This window comes from Molothrus aeneus, chromosome 16 (genome assembly GCF_037042795.1).
Source record: "Molothrus aeneus isolate 106 chromosome 16, BPBGC_Maene_1.0, whole genome shotgun sequence".
NCBI classification, from domain to species: Eukaryota; Metazoa; Chordata; class Aves; order Passeriformes; family Icteridae; genus Molothrus; species Molothrus aeneus.
The window spans coordinates 1390279-1414162 of NC_089661.1; the positions used below are offsets into that span (position 1 = coordinate 1390279).

General features: G+C 49.9%; 1 protein-coding gene across 1 annotated transcript in view; it reads right to left on the reverse strand.

Moving 5' to 3' along the window:
- Positions 1-11941: 11941 nt before the first annotated feature.
- The window catches only part of LOC136563453 (syntaxin-binding protein 4-like), a 39523-nt gene continuing 27580 nt past the window's right edge, over positions 11942-23884 (reverse strand). The window contains exons 12-22 of the mRNA XM_066560843.1: positions 23051-23148; positions 21377-21473; positions 19263-19390; positions 18680-18772; positions 18132-18197; positions 17843-18031; positions 17278-17394; positions 16104-16153; positions 15120-15250; positions 13805-13862; positions 11942-13041 (exon numbers count right to left, since the gene is read on the reverse strand). Of these exons, the coding sequence (XP_066416940.1) occupies positions 12939-13041; positions 13805-13862; positions 15120-15250; positions 16104-16153; positions 17278-17394; positions 17843-18031; positions 18132-18197; positions 18680-18772; positions 19263-19390; positions 21377-21473; positions 23051-23148 (1130 nt within the window). The 3' untranslated portion in view covers positions 11942-12938. The remainder of the gene's footprint in view (positions 13042-13804; positions 13863-15119; positions 15251-16103; positions 16154-17277; positions 17395-17842; positions 18032-18131; positions 18198-18679; positions 18773-19262; positions 19391-21376; positions 21474-23050; positions 23149-23884) is intronic.

Below are 23884 nucleotides of genomic sequence, written 5' to 3' on the forward strand. Positions count from 1 at the left end.
AAACCTGTAATAGAGAGAAATTGGAACATTTTAGATCCTCCACATCAAGCAATGCAATACATTCTAGATGATTTTTACAGACCTTACTAGAAGTTGGAGCTATTTGTTACAAATAGAGAGGAGATTTATTTATTAGGTAGAACATCTTGCCTAGTGAGTGGCAGAGACAGAGGCAAGTCTCTGCAGTCCCAGTCCAGAGCTGTGCCCAGCATCCTGTGCTGCTTGCCAGCACTATTGCAATAAATTCAACTTGGAGCTCCAACAATATTCACAATAATTAAAGCACAGTACAGAGATGTAAAGCCAGAATAAATTGTGCTCTGGAGAAGGAGCCTGTCTTAGGAGCCTTACAGAGCCTACATAGCAATTCTTCCCCCTATCCCCCTTCCCTACATTATACCTGTAATCATTAGGGCAAAATCTCTCTCATTGAAAGCTTCCACAGCTTCCCATACCTCAGTGTTTTAAATGCTTTTGTGCACAAAGTAGGATTCAGTGGTTTTAGCTCACTGAAAGGAAGGAAAAGGAAGTAGCATGCAGAAAGAACATGCCTGATGCTAAGCTGGCAATCACATCCCACTGCCTGGATGCCCACTGCTCCAGCTGAACTGAAGCAAGAACTGCAGGGAGCAGGAACAATCCTGTCCTCAGTAATTCCCTGCTCCCAGCCACCTCTCACTGTCCTCATCAGGATTCCTCCCTCAGACTCTCCTGCCTGGGTTTTAACCCTCAAACATGCACCAGTCACCACCATCTCAAGGGAAGTGCACAAACCATTATAAAAAGCATTATAAGGCTGTTTTCTGCAATTCCTTTAGGAATTCCTTTGTACTGCTCCTGCCAATGCCATCCATGAACATCAGGACACAAAAGGCTGGATGGCTGGTTGGAGGCACTGTGCTCATTCCACCCCACTCAAATTCCACTGCTGAGCAGACACAGCCCTGGGCTGTAGCGCTGAACTCAACAGTCAGAGCACTCAGACAACTTATCCTTGACATTTTCAGCCCAAAACCCGAGGTGAAACATGAATAGGCAATAGATTCTCCCTCAAAAATTGCTACAAGATGCCATCACACTGTAAAATCTATGCAAAGGCGAGGGAAAAAGGACTTGAAAAGTTTGAGTACCTGAGAATGGGGGATTTTTGGAGAAATAGGGCCCAGTGATCAGACAGTTCCTCTGCAGAGGATCACATTACCCAAGCAGCAAAGGTCAGGGCTTGCTGGATCTCTCAGTCTCACTGGGGCTAAAAGCCAGTCCATGCCAAGCCAGTCAGTGCAGAGAGAAACTCCCAGCAGAGCATCCAACCCAGAGTGCAGCGAGAGGAGCAGGACAAGCACATCCCAGGAAGCCCTGGCTGCTATCAGGTATCAGACACCCGAGCCAAGAGGCACAGGACAGGGCACCTTGGAACATGACCTGTAACATGATTAGGCTGGGCAGGGACCCTCCTGTGAGCACAAACAGAGCGGGAGAAGCCTCCTCAAGCACATTTAGCTGGGATCTTGCTTATTCTGACCTCACCTCCTACACCAGGAATTCCTGCACCTCGGCAGGAGAAGGTCAGAAACCTCCACAGCAGGAAGGCTCAAGACAGACCAGTCCAGAATCACCCACAGAGGCACCAGAAACAGAGGCACCAGCCACAGAACAGTGGGATGGCACAAGCTGTAGCTCAGCAGCCATAACTGTGCTATCTGGACAGAGCCACTGCTCCTGGCAGCTGCTGCACCCAACTGCCACAGGTTTATTGTCCCTGTGCTCCTCCAGCTGAGGGAAGGCTGGAGAAAAGAGCCAGTGACTATAACACCCACAGGAAGCTGTGGAAGAATGACAGCTGGTAACTCACACCTGCCCTAGAAATCTTTCCTACCTCGGGAGAGTGCAGTGGCAGCAGACTTTCTATGCCCTCTCCTCCAAACAGAGCTGTAAGATGGTCATTGTGCTTCTCAAAGCAACAGGGACTCCTGCTGTAAGTCCTGGAAAAAAAGGAAAAAACCATCAGAAAAGGCACTGAAAGGTGGCTGCTTGGCACACCCAGCTGAAGATGATGATTAGCACTGATGAGGACAATAAGTCCCAGGTGTTACCTTTGGGCATCTGGGCCATGCTAGCTCAAGAGTGCATCTTCCCAGGGCTTTAGCACCAAAGACAGATGTGTTTTAAAATTCATCTTGTGTTCCACTCCAATTATAAACAGGTATGTTCAACCACCAGAAAGAAACCACCCAACCAGAGAGTTTGTCTGCTCCTCAAACATCCTCCCAGCTCTACAGTGGCCCAGGCTCCCTGCTCAACTTCCTATTTGCACCTGGCTAAAAAAACTTATTAGGGAAGACAACTCAGGTGAAGAGCAGTGACCCACTGAACTGCAGCATGACCACAGAGAAACCCCAATCCACAGGTGGAGGCACACCTGGAGCATCCATGGGGAAACACCAGGAAAAAGGCTGAATCCCAGCTGGCCAAGCCCAGAGTAGTTGATAAAAGCTCAGAGGTTGGAGTCATCAATGCATTGAAGCAACAAATCTGGCTACTAACAACCATCCCAATAATAGCAACCCTACCCATCCCAAGTAGGTATTAAAAGTATTTCAATTCTTGCACAGCTGAACACAGCAAACAGCAGCAGCCACCACATTTCCCAAAGCATCCCCTGGCACACTGTGCCAACAGCGCTGAGCCCTGGGAGCCTCAGCCCCCTGGGCACCTCCTCTGCTCCAGCCCACACAGCAACTCCTCTGTGAGCCAAGCAGAGAGATCTCATTACACACTTGGGATCCACCTGCTGGGTGCTCCAGGGAGGGAGGTGGGAAGAGGAGGGATATGGACCCCTGATGGCACTGCTGTAACTCGGGGAGCATTCCAGAGAAATGGATTCTGAAGAAGCAGTGGAGCACCCCCAGTGTGCAAAGCTCCCCCAACACAGGAGCCAGGCCTATACATCACTACATGCAGCACAGGGACAGGCAGTGACAGTGACTGGGTGTTTCCTTCTCATCCAGAATCACCACTGCACACCTGAGGGGTTTTCCATATGTTTGACTTCTATTCTACTCTTTGTAGGAGCAGCTTACTCAACAGAATACAGCCAGATGGTTGGAAATCAGAAATGAGTGTATAGATTAAATCCACAGAAATCCCTGAATCAAACCCCCTGCCCCTGCTTCTCAGCCAGGCACAGAACTCAGCTCCTTGCACACTGGGGCTGCCTCTTGGATGTGGAACTGGCAGCAAGTGACTTTATTAACTTCTCCCACCTGTGGTGGCTGCTTTTCATCTTGAAGAGAAATGAGCAGGTTTTTTTGTTTTGTTTTTGACAAAGAACTGCTGAAAATAGCAGGATTCTTGACTTCCTGAAATACCATTACACCACGTGAAAGCCAGCTGTGGCACCCAGCTAAGCTGATATTTCCAGTTAGAAAAGGGGAATCCACAGGGCTGCATTCTTTCCTCCTGCCTCCTAGAGAAAGGTGGAGTGAAAGGTGTGTGACATTTCCTCTGCCTGGGGCCCCTTTCACTTAGGGAGATATTGTAATTGTTGCTTTACACACAGAATAACAACACAGTACCAAGCTGTAGGATATTTATTAGAGCTTTTTCACCTAAGAACTTAAGAACAAGTCTCTTGAAGCTTGATATAAGGAAGGCTCAAGGCAGAATGGTGCCAGAATAAATCTTTACCAGTTTTTAGAAGCAGACATCTGCTCAGGCAGGGCTTAATCTTGCCCCTGAGAAACACCTCTGGAGCAGGTGAGGCAGCATGGAGGGTGCAGGTCACTGTGTTGAGATGGAGCCTGGGCACTGCTCCTACACCTGCCAGAGGTACCTGGAGCCCTGGCATGGATCAAAACCAAAGAGAAGCAACACAAACACCCAAACAACAACATGTATACATTCCTGACCACACAATAGGAACAGTCTTTTTGGCTGAGGGGAAGAAGGAAAGGGAACAGTGTCCAGCACTCTGCTCTCAGAGCTGTTTCTCTTCCATGTGTGTATCACAACAAGCTCCATGCCCAGTATTTCCACACATCCATCTCATAAGGTAATTTTCTCACCAAAGAATCACCATGGAACTTTTATGCACAGCAATACATTAACTCTCTGCTATTTGCCAGCCTGCAGCAGGAGATAAGCATTCCTGAAGTAAACCCCTCATTCTTCACCTTACTACTCCACAGAAGTCATACCACATCCATTTATCCATCCAGTGTAGGAAATAGTTCAATTCTCAAACACAATTTAAGAGTAGGAGACACAGAATCCTGGAATGGTCTGGGTTGGAAGGAACCTTAAAGCCTGTCCTGTTTCCCCCCCTGCACTGGACAGGGACACATTCCACTATCCTAGGCTGCTCCAAGCCCCTTGAACATTTCCAGGGATGGAGCAGCCACAGCTCCTCTGGGTTACCTGTGCAAGGGCTTCATCCCCCTCCATGCCTTGTCCCCAGTCCCTCTCCAGCTCTCCTGGAGCCCCTTCAGGCTCTGCAAGGGGCTCTGAGGTGTCCCTGGAGCCTTCTCCTCTCCAGATGAGCAACCCCAGCTCTCCCAGCCTGGCTCCAGCCCTGGCACATCTCCATGGGCTCCCCTGACCCCACTTCAACAAGTTCACATCCTTCTTCTGCCAAGGACCCCATGCTTCAGTTTAACATGTAAATCAAGAGCAGAGCCAGGCAGAAGCTCACTTGACAGTACAACAAAGCACCAGCAAACTGTTTCAGCGTGCCTTGAGTTAAGTCTGCAGCTGTATTTTCCTTTAACAGAGGCTGGCTGTCATCAGCCCCAGCAGACAAGCGGTGCCATCAACACAAGCACCTTCTCATCATCTACAGACCAATTTTACTGCTTGGAGGAGTTTAGCCAAGTGACCCAGAGAATATACTTGGTTCACCTTGAAACTGACTTGAAAACATGGAATCACAGAATGGTTTGGAAGGGACCTTTCCCATCTCGTTCTAGCCCCATCACCCCAGGCTGCTCCAAACCCCGTCCAGCCTGGCCTTGGGCACTTCCAGAGATGGGGCAGCAACAGCTTCTCTGGGCAACCTGTTAAATCCATCAATGCACTTAACAGCCATTGACCAGGGTCACCCTTTGAGTTTAGAAATACTTCAGGGCGAGTCCCAGGGTGGATCTGTTAACCCCGAGCCCGGGGAGCTCGGCGTGCCCGGCTCTCTGGCGCGCCTGGGGCTGGTGCCGGGGTCCCGCTCGCAGCCCCCGCCAGGCTCGGCCCGCCGGGAGCGACTCCCGGCATCACCGACCCGACAACTCCAGAACCGCTGCATTTTGTCCTTAGACCCCAAGGGATCCCCAGCCACCCCGATCTTCACCGGCTCCTTCCCTGATCCTACAGGATTATAACTAAAATTTCCCTCTCGGCTTCCCGTGTCCGAAGGAGAGCGGCTCCCGGCGCCCCCACACCCACCCACCGGCCCCGCTCCGCCGCCTCACGACGCACCGGGCCAGACACGCGAGGCAGGAAAAGCCTCACACCCACCCTCCCTCCCGCCCCTCCCTCACACGGCGGCCCCGAGGGACCCCCGGAGAGCGCTGCCCACCGCGGCCGCCTCCCGTCCCCCACACCCAGAGATTCCCGAGCCCAGCCCCCGGCTCCCCTCCCGCCCGTCCCGCTCCCCCTCACCGCGGGCGCGGCGCAGCCCGGCCGGACCCATCCCGCTCTCGGCGGCTCCCGCGGCTGCGGCGGCCCCGCCCCCTGCAGGCCCCGCCCCCGCGCGGCCCCGCCCCCGCAGGGCGCTGTCCATTGTGCTGCGGGGGCCCGGGCAGGCCCCGCCCCCCGCACGTGCGGCCCCCCCGCGCCCCCCGCCGCCATCTCGCTGAGGGGCGGCCGGGTCTGGCCATGAAGGGACGGCGCTGCCCCCTGTCCCACCGAACGCTGCCCTTCCCCCTCGGCCTCTCATTCCATCCCCTGTCCCAAGTTCCTCCCCAGATCTCCTGGAGCCCCTTTAGGCGCTGGAAAAGGCTCTGAAGTCTCCGCGGAGCCTTCTCCAAGTGAACACCCCCAGCTCCCCCAGGCTGTCCCCACAGCAGAGCTGCTCCATCCCTCTGGTCATCCTGCTGCCTCTTCTGGACTCGCTCCGGCAGCTCCGTGTCCTTGTGCTGAGCACTCCAGCCCCGGGCACGTCTCCAGGTGGGGTCTCATGTGGGCAGAAAAGGAGAATAACGAGTGCTGTGTGTGGAGATGGGCTCACCCCACCCCACAGGGGGGTCACAGCAATAACCCTGCCTGAGCTCCAGGAGTGCTTGGACAACGCTCTCGGGCACAGGGTGGGATTGTTGGAGTGTCCTGTGCAGGGCTGTGTTGGACTGGATGATGCTGATGGGACCCTTTAAGTTCAGGCTATTCCGTGTTTCTGTGATTCTCCCCCAGCTGGCACCTGCCCTTGAGGAGGAGGAGGAACCTTCTTGGGTCAGGGCAGGAGGAGGCAGAGCCCCAGCTCCCAAACACAATCTAATCCTGCTCTTGCCAGGGTATATCAGAGCAAAGGGACCTGCTCACCTGAGCCCTTTATCACTGCACTGATGTTGCAGTGTGATGCCATTTCCTGTTTCACCTATCCCAACCCCCCAGGTGTGCCAACCTCTGCTTTCCCCTCCCCCTGTCCCCGGGCTTAAAAGGAGACGGGACCATGCGGTCTGGATTCTGTTGGGAGCTGTTACAAGATTCAGAGGTCTGTCAATGGAATAAACTCTGGATTAAAACCCTATGGCAGAATCCTCTCCTTTTTCTCTTCACCGTCGCCTGAACCTTTTCCACCAGAGGTAAACTGAGTTCCTACTATGCCTGGGTTTGTTGTGAGTGCCCAGCTGCAGCACCCAGCCGGCCAAAGGTGTCTCTGAGGTGAAACACCACAGCTGCCGCCTTTGGCCCAGCAGCAAGGGTCAGATGGGCCCAGGCACGTCCCACCCGGAAATATTGGGATTAATATTCCATACACTGTATTGTTTGATTTATTACATGATTTATTACACACCGGTGAACCCACTCCTTGAGCAGATATTCCCCAAACTGTACTCTGTGATGAGGTACCAGGGGATCACCCAGACAAGTGACACTGAGAAGGACACTGGGAGGCATCCTCACCCCTCAGCTTCCCCTCTCCCACCACTCTGAAAGCCTGTGCAGTGTTTGCTGAATCCTGGGGGCTTTGCAGCTCAGGGTGAGTGCCCCCTGTTTGTCAGGCCATGTGCTGGGCAGTTGTCACCATTCAGTGACAGTCCTTGGGGCCGTGGCTCTGTGGAGGAAATGGTGCCAACACTGCCCAACTTTGGGGTGTCAAAGAGTGCCTGAGCAGCTGGTCCTGAGGCAGGAGAGGCGTGTGGCACCGAGAGTGATGGAGGAGAGGGGTGTGGGACACAGCCTGGGGAATGTTTTGCACCTTCAGAGCCTCCTTTCAGGTTCTCCCTAAGGACCAGGTGCCCCTTTGCCTGCTGGTGTTGAAGTAACATCACATTTACTGCTGCTTTGTCTTTTCCTGCCTCCTTATCACTTCCAGCTGTGGAGTGTCCCCTTATCTGGGCAGGCATTTCAGGAAGCTGCAGTGCTATTTCTGTTTAGCAATATTTCCTGAAATGCTCTGCTATCTCAGACTGAGGAGACCAGCCTGACACTGCTCAAAAACAGCCATTGACCATCAAATGTCAGAGCTCCCAGTGCCTGTGGAGCCAGAGCACTTTTCCTAAAGACCTTTGCAGCACAACTTGACATCAAAAGACACAAAGTTACTCAAGGCCTGCAAGATCTACTTTATAAATATATATTCAGAATAAAAAACAAAATGTATTTATTTACAAATAAATATTCTGAATTTCCCATCACAAAGCAACTTTCTTTTTTAAAGAAGTTGTATGTCTCTCCTGTTCCTCATTTACTGCTACATTTCCTCAGAGAAAACAGAAGAAAAAATAAAGCACTATTTCCATCTTCATGCTACAGAATTTACACCAGCCTGTAAACTGCTTTGTGCCCTAATTGTGGTTGTTTCCCTTTTGTTCAGGTCATAAAAGCTGGATTTTTGAGAGTCCCAATCCATGTTTTTCTGTGCTGTGCAGCCCTGACCATAATTCCTATTTTCCAACACTTGTTTTCTCCTGCTGCCAGAAGGTCACCTTGGCATTTTCCAGTGGCACTGGGCTGCCTTTTCCCCTGACAAGGGGCCAGCTCTCCAGGGCATTCCCAAGGGCCCTGACTGTCCTCCCACCTACCAGACTGGGTGTTAGCCTCAAGGGCTGGCACTGACCCTCAGCTTTTTATCATGGGAGCTCCTCAGAAAGAAGTTCTTACCCCCCAGCAGCCCAGCCCAGGAACTCCTGCACTTAGAAAGGAGAATGTCTTCCAGGAAGGGCATCTGGTCTGGAGATATCATTCAGCCTCCACTTCCCTCTTTACAAGGGCATTTCACTTCAAATTCTGCTTTTGTCTCAGCTTCTCTTCCTCATCTGGTGGCATAAATTAAAAAATTCAACAGCAATTCAAGTGCATTGGGACATCACGTGCAGGGAAAAGCTTGTAGGGATTGTTCAAGGTATTGTTATTCCTATTTACCTTATTAGGAAAGCAGCTGAAAGAACTTGCAAAGGAGGTTTGTGGCAAAGCTGCAGTCAGCAAGGCCAGAAAATTCAGTGGGTTGTGATGGAGGTGCTGGGGTAACTCAGCCCTGAGCAGGGGGAGGATCCCTGAGGGAAAAGGGAAAGGCAAAGGCAAAGGCAGCTTCACACCTCCAGCCCAGCCCTTCGTGCGGTGTCAGTCTGAGGAGCTGCTGTCCAACAGCCCTTAGAAAATCAGCATGGTTAAACATTAAAGGCTTGCTTTAAAAATTCAGCAGTAAAGTTCACCTGCCTTTTAGAGCCCATTTAAGCAGCGTGGAGGTGAATTCCACTCTCTAAACGTGGGCTGCAGTCCAGGTGTCACAGTGGAGCTGGGAGGAAGAAGAGGCTCCCCACACACCTCCAGCGCTGGGATGGACACAGCAGCCTCCTCCCCTGCACCGTTCTGGGCTGGAGCTCGCTCTGCACCTCCACACCTCGCTAAAGACACCTTTTAACACTTCCTCTCGCTCTGTTTCACCAGAGCTGAGCAAAAGCTGGATCTGCTGTTCTGAGAGGCAGGAAAAGTTGAAATATTGCGGCTTTCTTGACTGAAAGCAGAGCAGCAGTACCGGACCCCACAGCCCTCACTGACCCCCTGGTGCCAGGAGGTTGCCCCGCACCCCGTGGATCCCTTTGGCCTTTGCCTTGCCTGTGCCACTCTCAGTCCCGTTTGGTTTTGGTGCAAAGCTGAGATGAAATGTGCTGCCCAAGGTCACCCAGCGAGGTGGCAGAGATGAAACTGGAGAGCAGCAGGCTGAGATTGGGTTCCTTTCCCCGTGGGACTGCAGATGAGCACTGTGCTAATGGCTCTGCTACATTCACCTTCCAGGACAATGCCGGGGCGCCCTGCCCCGCCTTCCCTGCTTCTGCAGCTTTTGAAATGGATGCTCCAATCTTGGTTTGGTTTGTTTTGTGAGCCAGAGGGGGCTCCCACTCTCTGACCCACCAGCAGCTAAGAACTGAATTTCTGCTTTGCATAAGAGAAATACAAAATAAACCCATCACATCACTAATATTTAACCCCCAAAGCTTCCAGCTCAACAGCTGATCCCACTGGTGCTCTTTAAATTCATCTTTTTGAGTTTATCACATGCTCTGTTTATGGGAGTCTCTCTGCATTTTGGCTCATAAAATATTTGCCATATTCCATCCTATCATAGAATCATGGAAACCCAGAATGGTTTGGGCTGGACGAGGCCTGAAAGCTCATCCAGTTCCACTCCCTGCCATGGGCAGGGACACCTTCCACCATCCACCTGCTCCAAGCCCCATCCAACCTGGCCTTGGGCACTTCCAGGGCTGGGCAGCCACAGCTTCTCTGTGCCACGGGCCCACCACCCTCACAAGAAAGTCTTTCCTGATATCTAATCTAAACCTGCTCTCTGTCAGTGTGAAGAATTCTCCTTTGTCCTGTTACTACATGTTCTTGTAAAAAGTCCCCCTCCATCTTTTGTGTAGGATCCCTTCAGGATCTGGAAGGCCACTCAGGATGATCTAATACCATTCAGGTCTCATTTTTATCACAAATACTCCTTCTCATTTCTGTGCAGTCATTCTGGGACCCTCCAAGGCACATTCTCTGAGACAAACACAGCACATTGTGACAGCAGCACATCTCCACAACCTTACAAGCAAGCCCAAAGTATTGCAAATTAACCCAGAATTCAGCTCTCTTGTAGAGTGCTAGACAGGCTCTGTATGAATAAAGAACACCCTATTTAAATAACTTCTCTTTCTGTGCTGTTTGTTCCTTTATGCATTTCCCCTTTTGCCTCTTGGTAGTTCTGTGAGGAGATGTCACCCTGTGCCTTGCTGGGTTCTGCCTGATTCCCCTTGCCTGGGAGTAAAGCCTGACACAGGTTTGCTCTTCTGGGTCACCAAAATCAGTGTCACCTCCAGGAGAACAGCTCCTGTCAGAGCTTAGCTCTGAGCACTGCTCTGCAGAGGTGGTGTTGGAACAGCAGGGTTAACAGAGAGGGAGCTCTGCTGGGCTTGGAGCAAAGGCACAGGAATATGGTAAATTCAGAGGAAATACTGGAAACCAGCTGAGAAACATAAGAGCTTTGGGAAGCATGCAGTGCTTGATCCTTGTTTGACGTGAGGCTCTCCAGTGGCTGATGGGAACATGGAGGATTTCCTTTCCAGAGCCAGTAAGCTGAGAGCACAGAGCTGTTGAGGCTCTGTGCCTCAGAGGTTGAAAATTTAAATTATTATTAAATTTAAATTTTAAATGTTGAGAACTTTCCAGCTCTTTTGGAAACAGACAGCTCAGGAGACCCCAAATACAGCAGCCTTGGAGCAGCATCCCCTTCTTTCCACCCCTTGCCAGGTGCCAGCACCAACCACACAATTTCATCCAAACCCTCACCCACTGTGATGCTTTAATACAAAATCTTCTTTCTTGGGACCTTAAATACACATCTGTGGAATAATACAGACTGTGGAAGCAGCAGCAAGAGTTTCTCTTTCAGGCCATGTAGCTGGTCCCTGCTGGGACAGCCCTGTTCTGTGCCTTTCCAACACTCAAGGAGGTGGAGTTCAGAACTTGTATTTTGAGAAAATGACTCAATTCCATGACTGCCAGAGATGGTATTGAAACTTCCATGGGTTTCCACAACAGATTATTGATTTTCTAGCTGATTAAGTGCAGCCTAAACAGGTATGTTTCTCCCATAATTTTTTTCTCCCAGGTGTCTCAAGTGACATTGGGTACATGAAATAACACAGCACAACCCAAGACATGCTCCTTCCCAAAATCCTGTTTGTGCTGTTCCCTGACAAGTGTGACAAGCAGTGGCTGGAGACATCTCCCTGGGATGCCACCTCCAGCCAAATGCTTTTGGAGAGACCCTGCCAGGGGCAGATTGGGATCTGCTGGGTAACCCCAGGGGAACTGGAGGTGTTTTTCCAGAGCCAGGGTACACCAGACCGGTGAGACTGGATTTTGCTGTGTGTGCCTCTTTCCCTGTCTGTGTAACACAGGAGATGAGAACAAAGCTCTAGGGCCAAACCCACAGGTAACACCAGGATTTGCTATCATTCCATCACAGCAGAGAGCACTGGGGAATGAGCTATTAAACAGGATATCCCAAGATGAATATTTTCTCCTTCCTGGGAATATTCCTTGTAAGCAGTCCAAAGGATTATGTCTCCTTTTAAACGAAGTCCTTTAATTTATATTCTGAGGTATGCACTCCCAAGATTTGATTTACCCCAAGCTATGAAATTAAGCTTACCCAGAATTTCAGACTGGTTATTTGTGTGATATATTCCACCACACAGTTGCTGGTTTGGCAGTGCAGTGATACCTCGAATGCAGGAGATGCTGGTGAGGGTCATGATTTTGCCTAAGCCTTTAATTTAAACAATAAAGAATCCACATGCTTTGAACCCCCACAAGGAAGATTTGAAGTAATCTTAACAAATTATTTGTAAAAGCCAGATTGTACCCCATTTTCCTGCAACTTCTCAATGCATCTCCCCAGGAGCTGCCAAAATAAAAGGGAGGAAAAATGGTCTCAGGCTGTGTCTTTGTCTGTGAGATGCTGAACGCAGCAGCTGCAATCAGAACCCAGAGAGCAAACTCCTTGTGAGGAGTGTTTCCATTTTATTTTCCACACCTCTGCCCATCTCAGATCCGATCCCCATCCACTGCTGTCCCAGTCTTGCATCACGTGGATCTCACTTCCCAGTGACACCAGGGACCTTTACTGAGCTATGTTCACTATGCCCACTATGTCCTGCCACGTTCCAGGGAGGGCTCGCTGTCCACGCTGTGACCAGAGCACCCTGCTGCCTGTCCTGCACTCTGGCCAACAACTGCCTGAGCTGCTGCTTCCCACTCCAAGCACTGCAGCTGGGATAAGCTATACAAAAAGAATAAAAAGAGAAATACCTATCCCAAGACAACTAGGACACTAGGGATTAAGCTGCTTTGATTACAGTCACTAAATAGACTTTGGTTTTTCATCTGAAATACCAAAAGGGATCTGTTGGAGACCCCTGAGTCCCTCAGGTACATTCATGCTACCCAGAATACAAGCTCTAAAAGGCTGCCACAGAAATCCAGGCCTCTGTAGCCTCATGAGAATATTTTTCCTATAAAGCTGCAAAACCGTGAGCAAAAAGCCTTGTACGATAACTCAGAGGTAGACACGCAGGGGAGGTTGCTGAAGAAGTCTTGGATAGTTAGGAAGAATGATTCTTGTGTCAGAAAGCTTGTTCTCAGTCTGCTTGGCCTGGAAGCTGAGGTGCCTGGGGGGTGTCTTTCCCAACCCCCATGGGATGGATGGCCATGGTTCAGAGCACCACCAAGCCATGGGATATTTATGTCGACTTCTTAGGCAGTTCTGTGGGGCTTGGTGGCTGTGGTTGGTCACTCTTGGTCTGGCCTGCAGGAGGGGGCCACGTGGTCTTCTGATGAAGGTGACTGAAAAGGAGAAATATGCCTTGGGTAGTTTGGCAGAAGGACACAGAGGGTAATTATTATAGCACTCATTATTTAGGAAAGAAGAAGCAGCCACAGATCTTGCCTGGTTAGACTGTGCAGGCCACCTTTTTGTCTGAAAATGCTTTTCATAACCTTGAAATTATCATTTGCAAATGGGTACTTTGTACCTAAACAAAAAACCATGCTGGCAGATCTTCAGGTTGAGTTAAGCTAAGAAAGCAGCAGGAGATATTTAGGTCTCAAAGTGCCCTTTCAGATAACTTTAGGAAATGGCTCTGTTAAATACAAGCAGTTTAAGAGGTTTCAGGGAAATTTAACAGTTTAAGGTCCAAACAAAGCCAAGTCAGCCTGCTTTCCTTGTCTGGAGCTTCACAGCATCTCAATATCACAGCATAAAAAAATAACATATTCAGTGATGCTTTTTCCCTTACACAGAGTGTGCTATAAAAATGCTGGCTAGACAAGCCACAGAACCACAAATTCCCATCTGGCCTGAAGGAAAACCAGCATTTTATAAAGCAAAAGAGAAATCCAGGAATTCACACCGTGCAGGGCAGGAAGCCTCTTTCTGTCTAGGAATTTCACAGTATTTCTCTGTCATGGCCATCTGGAGGCCTCTCCTAGACTGTCTGATCAAAAGTCATCAAGCAACAGTTTTGGTTAAAAACCCCCAAAAAAACTAACAGGAATTTTTAGTATCTGTGTTGTCCAAATTACAGACCACAGCAGTTTTGACACCTACTCCTTGTAATTTGGGATTCCTTCAGCAGGCAGGCACTGGTCCCTGTCCCATGGCAGAGCTGCAGATGGAAGCACAGAGCCAAGTGTTAGTGCAGAGAACATGCCCAATGCTGCTGCATTATGATAATGCACATTTAAATGGGGCAGGAGCTCAGAAAACGCTGACAGCACTCATAAACCAGAGGTGCTCCTGAAAGGCTGCAATTACTTCTTTGTGTCTTGTGCTTTGAGACAAAGCCAGTGCTGGGCTGTGGCCACACTGAGCTGGTGAATAGCATCAAAGAGCAAGGACTGGGCACCTGTTTGGGGCTGTGCATTCACCTGGACATGACACTGAGGAGGTCAGACACTCATTTTGTGGGGGAAGAGACAAGCAGTGTCAAATAATTGCCACCAAGAAAGGTCTATGGCTTATGGACCAGCTCAGAGTCCCAGACTGGGAAAGCCAATCCAGACTCCCCTGGAGCTGGATGCATGTTCCCTGGTTTGCTCACAGATGTGAGGAAAAGGGAGCATGGCTGGTTTTTACTCCAAGGAAATGGGAGGTGACTGTTCCCTTCTGCTCAGCATTGCTGTAATGGTACCTGGATGGCAGAAGGAAAGTTTGGATCCTGGGTTTAAAGCTGTTGGGGAACTGGACAGGATCCAGCAAGGGAAGCCCCAGGCCTGCAGGGAGAGGCTGGGGAGGGCTGAGGGAGCTGGGCTTGTTTAGCCTGGCAAAGAGGAGGCCAGGAGGCAACTCCACAGCCCCCACTGCTACGTCAGGGGAAATTAAAGGCTGTGGAGCTGAGATGTTTTTGGCAGTGCAGCCGGTGTAACTGGGGACAGAGGCCACAGGCTGCCCCTGGGGGAGCTCAGGCTGGGTGCTGGGAAGATCTTTGTCACAGAGCAGTGAGGGAACACCATCCAGGAAGGCTGTGGATCTCCATCCTGGCTGGCTAAACCCACTGCAGATCCCTTCTGGTGGGATGGTTCTACCTGGAGCAGAAGATCTGATCTCCAGCAGTCCCTTTCAACCAGCATTTCAGTGATTCTGTGAAACCCTCCTCCTGCCTGTCAGGGGTTTTCCCCTGGATAAACACCTTTCCTCTGGCCCTGGGCACAAGTCTTTGACTCCATACCCTGCGAGTCTGCATTGCAGATCCACAGATGAGTCACATGGATATAGGGTAATTACATCTCAGTGAGCATGAGAGAATCAGGGAGGCTCAACTGGTATGGAAAAATATGGAAGGTGCTGGAAACTGCCAATAACACTGGCAGAGATCCCTGAAACTTGCTGGGATTCAGCTTTCTGCAGTTAATTTAGTGCTTACCGTCCTTGTTGGAGAGGATTGGTGCTAACAGTTCTTTAGCTTCTGATAGCAAAAGGTCAACAAGATCTGAAGGTGGAAGAGATGTGTCTGAGACTGCATCTGTTTTATCCTCTTCTGTCTCATGGTTGACGCTTATAAATACGGAAAGTGCCATCAATACTTCTATCAGAGAATGGGCATTGACAATCCTGGCCAGCCTCTCAGGAAGGATCTGCTACATAAATTCTGTGTGTTTGGGGGGTTGCATCTCCATCCCTCCGCATTCAAGTGTCTGTTAGACACACTTTCATTGCTTTGTTACAGAAAAATAGCAAAGTATTCTTTAGAATTTGTCAAAAGCATTTCCCCCGCATTATATTAGAAATAACCAACTTGGAAACTTAAAAACTGATTTCCAGCCCTCTTAAAAACTGGCTTTTAAAGGGACTGGTCATTATCGATGGGACAGTGACTTTTCAATAATTTAATCAGTTAAAAACACACACAGACTTGTGATACATTTATGCCCAAGGGATAGGAGATAGGCTTGGGTTGGAGGGGAGTCCAGAAGCCTGAGCTCTGTTTCTGCAGCCATTTATGCAGCTGAGAGTCTGGAGAGCTCCTTGCTTACACTTTGTCTGCTCTAACTGCTGATAAAAAAGGATGTGGTCCTGGAGCCAAAACCTGGTTTATGTTTGGAAAAGCAGGTGGATCAAAACTTTGCTGCTCTGAAACAACCTGCTTGGGGTCTCTGCTAACAAGAGCAATTTAACCCAAGCTGAGTTTCAGCTCCTCACTCCCAAAAAAAGCCTGAACAGAGGCCCAAGTCCCCCAGCACCAACCCACCAGCAGCCTCCAGATCATCTTTCTCCCATGGTTTCACTTGCAAAGTGAAAGTATGTTTAGAAACTCTGGGTAGGTTACGTGTGAAGCACCTTCCCCAGAGAAAGGTCAGAAAAGGACATTTCATGTTGCTGTTCACCATTCCCAGAAGCCATCTCCTACCTTTTCTCATCTGGTAAATGACTGTGTGTGCTCAGGACCTTGTAAATGTTCTGTCATGCAACAGAAAAAAAAAAAAAAAAGAAAAAAGAAAAAGGGTTTCAAACTTGTAGGAATGAATAATTCCTGAGAACAAACCCCATGGGTTTTTCCTGATGATCAGATTTAATATGACAGTAATCAGCTTCTGCTTATTCATTGCCCTTGAAGCAAATATCTCAAGGCCTTTTGCAGCTCAGGCAGCATTCATGAATTTACAGACACATCTGAATTCTGCATTTTAATACCACTGCTAAAATACATGAAATGCAACACAAAAATCCTCTTCCAAGGAATAATTTTGCAGGCTGCATTTCAGGGATCATGGCTGCCAGCAACCCCTGGCTCCTGGGCTGGACCTGCATGTGTAAGCTCTCATTACCATGCACTTCTCCAACACTACTGAGGGGTGGAGGGAAAAGGAAGACATTTTGCTCCAGTGCTTGAAATCCAGTGATGTTTGACCCTGGGGTCAAGTGAGATATATTGCCAAAGTCTGACCCCAAACTGCACAGACTCTAGCACATAGTGCTGAAGCTCTGGAGGCATTTAATTCCTCCTTCTCTGGAGCAGAGGACACAGTCTCTACATTTCCTTTTGCTCCACTGTTTCTGCTTGATTTCAGGAGTTCTTGGGACAGGTCACCAGTAGCCATAGCAGATACACTGACTACTAATGCTTCCCATGCTGGCCAGTTCATTAATTACACATACTGGTGTTCCCAATACAGGGAATGAAGTGGAAAACCTGCCAATTGAAAGACTAAACTGTGAGATTTTGCAGGAAATCCAGAGGGAAAAGCTCTGGAAGAGCAAAGCCACTCTCCAGGTTCCTATTTATAGAGCTATAGCAAGGGAAGGTGAGCATGGATGATTTTGACAGCCTCAGCACAGGGAGCCAGGAAGAGCAGAGCCACCAGCAAAACCTGCACCATGGAGTTTGCATTGCTCCCAGGGGTATGAGGAGATCTGAGCTCATTCCCTGCTTCCTCCTAACCAACAGACAGTGACTTTTTCAGGTGAGAGAGGGAAAAAAGCTCCTCTTGCTTATGGAGCAGGAAGTTGATTGGACTTGCAAAAGCACCCTGAAGGAAAGAGGCCGTGGTGATGCTGCAGCAGGGGGCAGGTGCACACCTCACCTGCACAAACAGGAGCAGTTTCCTATTGCAGATCTCCAGGCGCTTCCGGGACACTTCGGATTTTCGTAGCTGGCCATCAGCCAGGGACAGCTGCCTCCTCAGCTCCAGGATGTCCTCCTGACACAGGGACACAGCAGGAGGAGAAAGGGGTGGTGATGCTCCAGCCTTGGCTTTTGGAAACAACAGTTTGTGGCATTTGCTATGAGCAAAGGCAGTGTCCTTTGGGAAGGGACAGTGGAAGTTATGCAAATTATAACACAGATGCAGAGACTGTGTTGGCCTTGTGGTCCCACACAGCAAATGGTCTACGTGCTGTTTCATTTTCTCCTGTGTAAATAGAAGGAGGGTAACCTTAGTTGGGGCTGCCCCACCCCTGGAAGTGTCCAAGGCCTGGTTGGATGGGGCTTGGAACAACCTGGGACAGTGGAAGGAGTCCCTGCCCGTGGCAGGGGGCTGGAATGAGATGAGCTTTATGATCTCTTCTGGCCCAAATCATTCCATGACTCTATGAACCCACAGAAGAAGAGTCTGAAGGGTTGTGGGTTTTTCCAGGGGGTTGCATTACCTCTATTTCAGAGACGTGCTTTGCCTTTTTCCCTGCCAGCTGCATCTTCAGTTCTGCAATCTCAGCCTCCAGCAGGTGGATCACTTCCTCGTAGTCCTGCTCGGCACTGTGGGCCTGTCTCTGCACCACCTCGGCCATCTGCAGTTTGCTGTGCAGGCTCCGGTTCTCTGACAGGAACCCCAGCGCCTTCTGCAAGCACCAGGAACTTCTGATGAGCACTCCACATCCCCCTCAGCTGCCAAACCCACCCCCAAACCCACCCCAGCACCCCAGAAATCCCTCCACTAACTTGGTTCAGCCTTTGAAGCTCATCCTCCATCAACTTCTTGCTGCTCTCCACTTCTCTCAGGAGACACTGTGGGAAATATTTTCACCGGATTAGAAGCAACAAATGACAGCACATTTTCTAGAATGCCCCTACCCACCAGAATATTATTTTACAGAAGTTCTGTGCACTTTGTCCCCCCACAGGGAGAGCTGTTAGAGCTGTGACCTGCAGAATTCCACCTGGACACAGCTGAGGTGCTCACAGCCAGGTGAGGGTGAGAGGACAGGTGCTGCTTCTGTTAATCACACACTGGAATTCTTAATGAGAGCTGCTTTTTAAATATGTTAACTCCCTGCTGAGAAGGGACTGCATGCTTGGAGTACAAATAAGTTTTCCTTTGAGGTTGAGAGCGAGAAAGAGGCAATTAAGGAGAGTGGAGGGTGAGAGGCTCCTGTGTGAGGAGGAATGCACAGAATGCAAACTGGTGACTTCTCCAGAGGGACAGGCCACCCCATTACCCCCACAGAGAGCTACAGCAGAACACCCCAGCCAAGCAATCTGCTCTGAACCTTCAGCCTGCGGACTTCGTGCCGCAGATCCCTCATCTCCAGCTGCAGCTGCTCCAGGTCCTCACTGCCATTGCAGTTGAGAGAGTCAAAGGTCTGCAAGGAGAGGGACAGACTCATCACACATTGAATCAAAATCACCTAAAAAAGGAGGCAGCATTTTAATGCAATAGATCAAAAGGCACATTAAATAATTCAGCTCCAGCATGGTTCATTTTGCCCCACAGATTTTTACTCTCTGATCCCCATCATTGCTGATATGGCTGAGCTAGAGTGAATTTTCACTTTGTGAACCAAATGAAATTACTTAGAACTGATTAATTATGGCTATTTCTCCTTCTGCATAGCTGCCAGGCTATTTCCTCATATTATCCCATAGATACTCTTATTTCCTTATTAAAAATGAGAAGTTTGAGGTATTTTATAGACTTTTCTATTAAAAAATGATTAATTAATAGTTCTGCATTGTCTTTCTAACTCTAGAACAACCAGAAAATTGTAATTTAGGTTTTCCCATCTCAGAATTCCATGGATTTCATGTGGAAGATCCATGGATTCAATGTAGCAGAGCTTTGGGGTGACTGACCAGGGAGTGAAAAGCTGATGTATCCAGCAAATTGGCCACTTCGTGCTGAGAGAAGAGCACAGAGCTGGAATCCAGACCAGCCTCATCCAGCTCCTCCTGCATCAGATCCCTGAGTGCTTGGAGAACATCTGTGAGAAACAAGCAGTTTTTACCAGGTTAAAAGAGAAAATTGCTGTGGGTTAGGAGAAAATGCCACTGATTTCAGGGCCATCCACTGGTGCCAAGCAGGGTTTAGAGATGCCAGACAGGTTTCCCTAATGATCCTGGGTTTGTCAGCAATCCCATCAAGCTGAAATGAGTTGTTGACAGCCTTTATTAGACTCCTGTTCCTTATCCAACTGAAAAAAAAAAGACATTTTTAAAACCCAGAAAACCCCAGATATTTTCACGGGGGAGTTTTCACGACTGTGGTTCTGAAAGTTTTAAAATTTTAAGCTAAACCCTCATTTCCCTGACAAAAGGCACCTGCTGACCATTTCTCATGTTGCTGATTTAAACAAAAACACAACTCAGTGAGTTCAGTACTTAGAAAAGGTGTTAAATTTACAAGTTTGAAAATCTACATTAATTTTGCTTTCAGACATGAAGGAAGGCACAGCAGAAGGGGCTGTGTGGGACAGGTGGGGACCATCAGGGATGTGGCACCAGGGTCCCAGAGCTTCCAGTCACAGAATCAGAGAAACATGGAATGGTTTGGGCACAAAGGGACCATAAAGATGATCTTATTCCATCCCCTGCCATGGCAGGGACACCTTCCACTGTCCCAGGCTGCTCCAAGCCCCATCCAGCCTGGCCTTGGGCACTGCCAGGGATCCAGGGGCAGCCCCAGCTGCTCTGGGCACCCTGTGCCAGGGCCTGCCCACCCTCCCAGGGAACAATTCCTAATTCCCAATATCCCATCCAGCCCTGCCCTCTGGCACTGGCAGCCATTCCCTGTGTCCTGTCCCTCCATGCCTTGTCCCCAGTCCCTCTCCAGCTCTCCTGGAGCCCCTTTAGGCCCTGCCAGGGGCTCTGAGGTGCCCCCAAGCTGGAGGATGCAGCTCTGCAGGTGGGGTCTCACCTGAGGGGGCAGAATCCCCCCTCCTGCTGCCCACACTGGGGCTCAGCCCAGCCCAGGGGGGTTTCTGGGTGCTCACAGCCAGGGCATGTCCAGCTCTCATCCTCCAACACCCCCAATCCTCTCCCACTGCTGCTTTCCATCCCTTCTCTACCCAGCTTGGATTTGTGCTTGCAGCTGCCCTGACCCAGGTGCAGTACATGCACTTGGCCTTGTTGAACTTCATGATCCCACCCTGAAGCCTGTCCTGGACGGTCCCTGGGCTGCAGCAGGAGCCAGAGTCTGCAAAAGCAGCACATTTGCTAAATACTCCCAGTCATCCTAATTTCTGTTTCCACAAAGTACAACTCCAGTCACTCATAGGAGAGGGCTGTGGTTCTGTGTCCCATCCCTCCCTCTGCACAAAACATTGATCCAGATGCCTTGTGACTGTTCTCTCTGCTGGGGACATTGCTGATGGTTTTGGATTTTTGCTGAAAGCCTTCTGGGGAGCAGACCCTGTAGGTCAGCCATGCTCTGGAAGGCCACAGAAAGCAGAACTGGCTTTCATTTTGTGTGTCTCCTCTGGCCAGTTCCTACTAGGAAAGCTGGGATTTTAAGGAAAGTAAATTCTTGCATCAACTTTCTTTTAGTCTGATTTTAACTATGATAGGGCAATGGGAATGGCTTTAAACTGACAAAGAGTAGGTTTAGATTAGATGTTAGGAAGAAATTCTTCCCTATGAGGGCAGTGGGGCCCTGGCACAGGTTTCACAGTGAAGCTGTGGCTGATCCATCCCTGGAAGTGTCCTCTTGGACAGGGCTTGGAGCAGCCTGGGATAGTGGAAGGTGTCTGGTGGAATGAGATGAATTTTGAGGTCCCTTCCAACCCAACCCATTCCAGGATTCCATGATTCTACAGAATGCCTTCTTTTGTGTTTGTGACTTCCCCTCTTTACAGGCTCTATCCCTACGCAGGCAGGTGTCTCCCCAGCCATTTATGTCCCTTTTTCCCTTTTTAGCTGCCAGTGAAGCTGCACAGAAATGTCAGATCCCCCTGGGCAGAGCTCCTGCTCACCTCCATAGGCCACAGTCCCCTGTGAGTCCGTGGTCAGGCTCTGCCGGAGCTGCCTCTTCTTCTCCTCGGTCACATCCAGACCAAGGTACTGCAGAACCTTGAGCAGAAACAAGGAGCCTTTGAAAAGAAAAATACTGGAAAAGCAATTCTTTGGGATAAGCACTGGGAAGACTTGGTGCTGGGTTTCTCCAGGCAGCATCTCCCAAAGGAACAGGCTTGGATTGGATTTACAGTCTCTCCTTTGCTGCACATGTACAGAAATGTCTGTTCCTGAACATAGGTTCACATACCTCCAAGAACATTTTATCTGCAATCAGATTTGCAGCTCCAGTGAGTTTTCAGGACTTTTATCAAAAACCAGTGGAGTTTCAGCAAGACTCAGCTGCCAAGAGCTCAACCTCTCCTTTCTCTTACTGCTCAGAAATTGTGTTTGGGACCAGGAAGATAAAAGCTATTAACAGAGTGTTTCTCATGGAGAGAGGAGACATTCAAACATTTTGCTCCTTCACTTCATGTTTTGCCCTCTCATTACTTCTGATGCCCTAACTTCTACTGATATTTATCAGTTCAACCTCAGGGCAGCACACAGAAGCAGATAAGCCTGTGCAAGCCCCACTTCCCTGCTGGCAGCAGCAACTGAAGCTTTTAAAAAACAAAGTCGAGCTCAGCAGACTCTGGGAAAGAGCCCGAGTGAAACGCTCGAGTGCCAGGCTGCACTCACAGCTCCTGCTCACAGCAGCTCCTGGAAATTCCCTGGGAAGGGGCTCGGAGGGATCTTCGCTCACCTTCCCAGCACCAGCGCCAAGGCCCTGGGGTCCCTCTGCTGTCCCGTTCCTCTGTCCACCCCCCGAGCAAGGCCCTGCTGCAGGCTCCCTGGCTTTGGGATATTGGTGGGGTTGGCCACCCCAAAGCCACCTCGGGTTGTGCCAGTCGGTGTCCCCCCCCAGCTAACACGGCTTAGAAAGGGAAGCAAAGCGCTGCGCTCCTGCCAGCCAGAGGAGCTGCTTTGTCCCCTGAGGAGCAGAGGTCGCTGTGCAAATGCCGCCCTGGGTCCGCTTCAGAAGTGCGGGCTCGGAGAGCGGCTCCGCGGCGCTGCCGTCGGGGGGCAGCAGATGTTCGTCACATCGGGGCCTCGCACAAAGGGCTCTGGCCCCACGTCCCCCCTCAAACGCCGGAAGAGCCCAAGGTGCCAGACCGGGACACGGCCCCTCAAGGCACCCTGTCCCTCCCCAGGGTCTCGGTGAGCACATGGGCAGCTCTGCTCCATGCCCATGGAGTGTGTTCTCCACAAAATGATGGAAGAATCAGCGGTTCTGGATGGCTCCTCGATGAGATAACGCCTGTCTCAGCCTTCCCTCCCGCACACCAGCCTGCCTGAGGTCACCCTAGCAGTGACAGCAGCACCAAAACTTTGGAGGGCACAACCTTAGCCAATGGTCCAAGGGAGGTGCAGCTGCCAGGAAAAGGCTTCTGGAGCTTCATGGAGCACCAAGAAATAGCCAAGATGAGCCAAGGGATGTTTAAATGCCCCTTTGGACACAGTCAGGATGTTTCACCCTCTTTACCTTCAGAGGCTGGACTCAGCCTCCAGCAAGCTCAGCTGAAGCTGGGCTATTTCCTGCACAGCGCACGAGGAGGAGACCTTGCTGTGGGGAGAGGGACCCTGCCACTCACCAGTTCCAGTTTTCCATCCTTGAGCCGGATTTGGGGATCCAGGGCTACTTTAGGTTTGGTGCCTGAAGCTGCTTTGTAGTTAGAAGCTGAAGTAGGTGCTGAAAAATCAAAACCAAAGATTAACGGGGAAGAACTTGGGTAGAGGTGTCTGCAAAGCAAAACTCAGATCTCTCGTATAAAGTGTGTGCAGCAGGGCAAAAATCCAAGTCCAGGATTTACTAAAACCATCTCTGGAAGGCTGAACTAGGCCTCTCTTAGAGAGACTGGATACTGGGGGAAATCCTTCTGAAACTGGGCTTCTGCATGGTTTAAAGTGACATGTTTCATCCAGGGACAAAGGACTGCAAAAAAATTTCCAGCACTTTGGAAATTTCCAATCACAGAGTTTTGTGGAGTCTTTGAGTTATGGTAAATTGTGAGAAAAATGAATTAAAATCTGCCTGGTTCTTGTTCTACTCTGATTAAAAAAACCAGAAAGAATTCCTGACACCCATGGGAATGAACAGATTAAAAGTGATGTGGAAAAGCACCACTCTGAGATTTTTTTTCCCTCCCCAAGACTGCAAAAAGCTTTGAACCCTTTTCCCCTCAGCTGGGCAGGCAGGGTTTTTGGGTAGAAGCAGCCACATGTGTTGTGAGGCAGGCACAGAGGCAGAGAGAGGCAGAGGCAGCAGCTGCTGAATTAGTGAAAAGCTGTCATGAGCTGGAGGATCCAGCTGCCAACAGCTGGCTCAGCATTGCCAGCACTGCTGCACAGCTGAAAAGGTCTAGAGCACAAAAGTCCAGTCCTGCCCCTCCATTCCTGGAGGGAGCCCCACCTAATCATAATTATGA